The sequence below is a fragment of the Morus notabilis genome, unplaced genomic scaffold (assembly GCF_000414095.1).
Source record: "Morus notabilis unplaced genomic scaffold, ASM41409v2 C11350394, whole genome shotgun sequence".
In the NCBI taxonomy this organism is placed as follows: Eukaryota; Viridiplantae; Streptophyta; class Magnoliopsida; order Rosales; family Moraceae; genus Morus; species Morus notabilis.
In genome coordinates this window covers 1-956 of record NW_010387630.1, presented here as the reverse complement: position 1 = coordinate 956, position 956 = coordinate 1, and the positions used below count along the sequence as shown (strand labels likewise).

General features: G+C 37.1%; 1 protein-coding gene across 1 annotated transcript; it reads left to right on the top strand.

Annotated features, from left to right (window-relative positions):
* Positions 1-42: 42 nt before the first annotated feature.
* On the top strand, positions 43-760 carry LOC112095313 (hexokinase-3-like). Its single transcript, XM_024177015.1, has 2 exons — positions 43-160; positions 282-760. The coding sequence occupies exons 1-2, from the start codon at positions 89-91 to the stop codon at positions 657-659; spliced, it is 450 nt and encodes a 149-aa protein (XP_024032783.1). The 5' UTR covers positions 43-88; the 3' UTR covers positions 660-760.
* Positions 761-956: the final 196 nt, after the last annotated feature.

The following is a 956-nucleotide window of genomic DNA, read 5'->3' as shown; positions in this document are numbered from 1 at the left end:
AGCATTTCTCTGACTATTATCTTTTGAATACCTTAAGAATTGTGACAGGTGTTTACTTTTTTAACCATGTAATTTCAGGACACCATTAATGGCTGCAATGCACGAAGATGATTCTCCTGATTTGCAGGAGGTTGGACGGATCTTAAGAGACGTCTTGGAGGTAGAAGAACCATGCACCTCTTTCCATTTGTTTTCTTTTTATTCATATACAATCGACAAGTCTCGCTTCATAAATATCCAATTTCTGATTATTGATTGCTTTGTGAACTCGGGTGTTCCAGATTCCCGATGTTCCTTTAAAGGTCCGGAAGCTCGTAGTTAAGGTATGCGACGTGGTAACACGAAGGGCTGCCAGACTGGCTGCTGCCGGTATCGCAGGAATCCTAAAGAAGATAGGCCGAGATGGGAGTGGTGGCCTAACAGGGGGAAGGAGAAGTGATAACAAAATGAGAAGAACAGTCGTAGCGATCGAAGGGGGTTTATATACAAGTTATACGATGTTTAGGGAGTACTTGCATGAGGCCTTGATTGAAATATTAGGGGAAGAAGTTGCTCAACATGTCGTTCTCAAGGTAACAGAAGATGGATCAGGTATTGGAGCAGCCCTCCTTGCTGCTTCACATTCATCTCAAAGTGTGGATAGAGTACAGTCGCTATAAATATATATATTCATATATATACATATAGCCCCTGTAAATGTAGAAATCATTCTCCATAATTTATATCTCTTTGTATAAAAGGAAGGTTTGTCCATATTCCCGTCAATTCTATATGTTGAATATGCTATCAAGTGGAAATTGATTTTATTTACAAAATTTTCCACAAAAGGCCTTGTTAGTCATTGATGTTAAGTTTGGTAATGTGTTTTGCTTATTTGTTTGTGAACAAATGGTGTTGAAATTAATCCGTGTGAGTTTTTTTTTTTTTTTTTTTTTTTTTTTTTTTTTTTTTTTTTT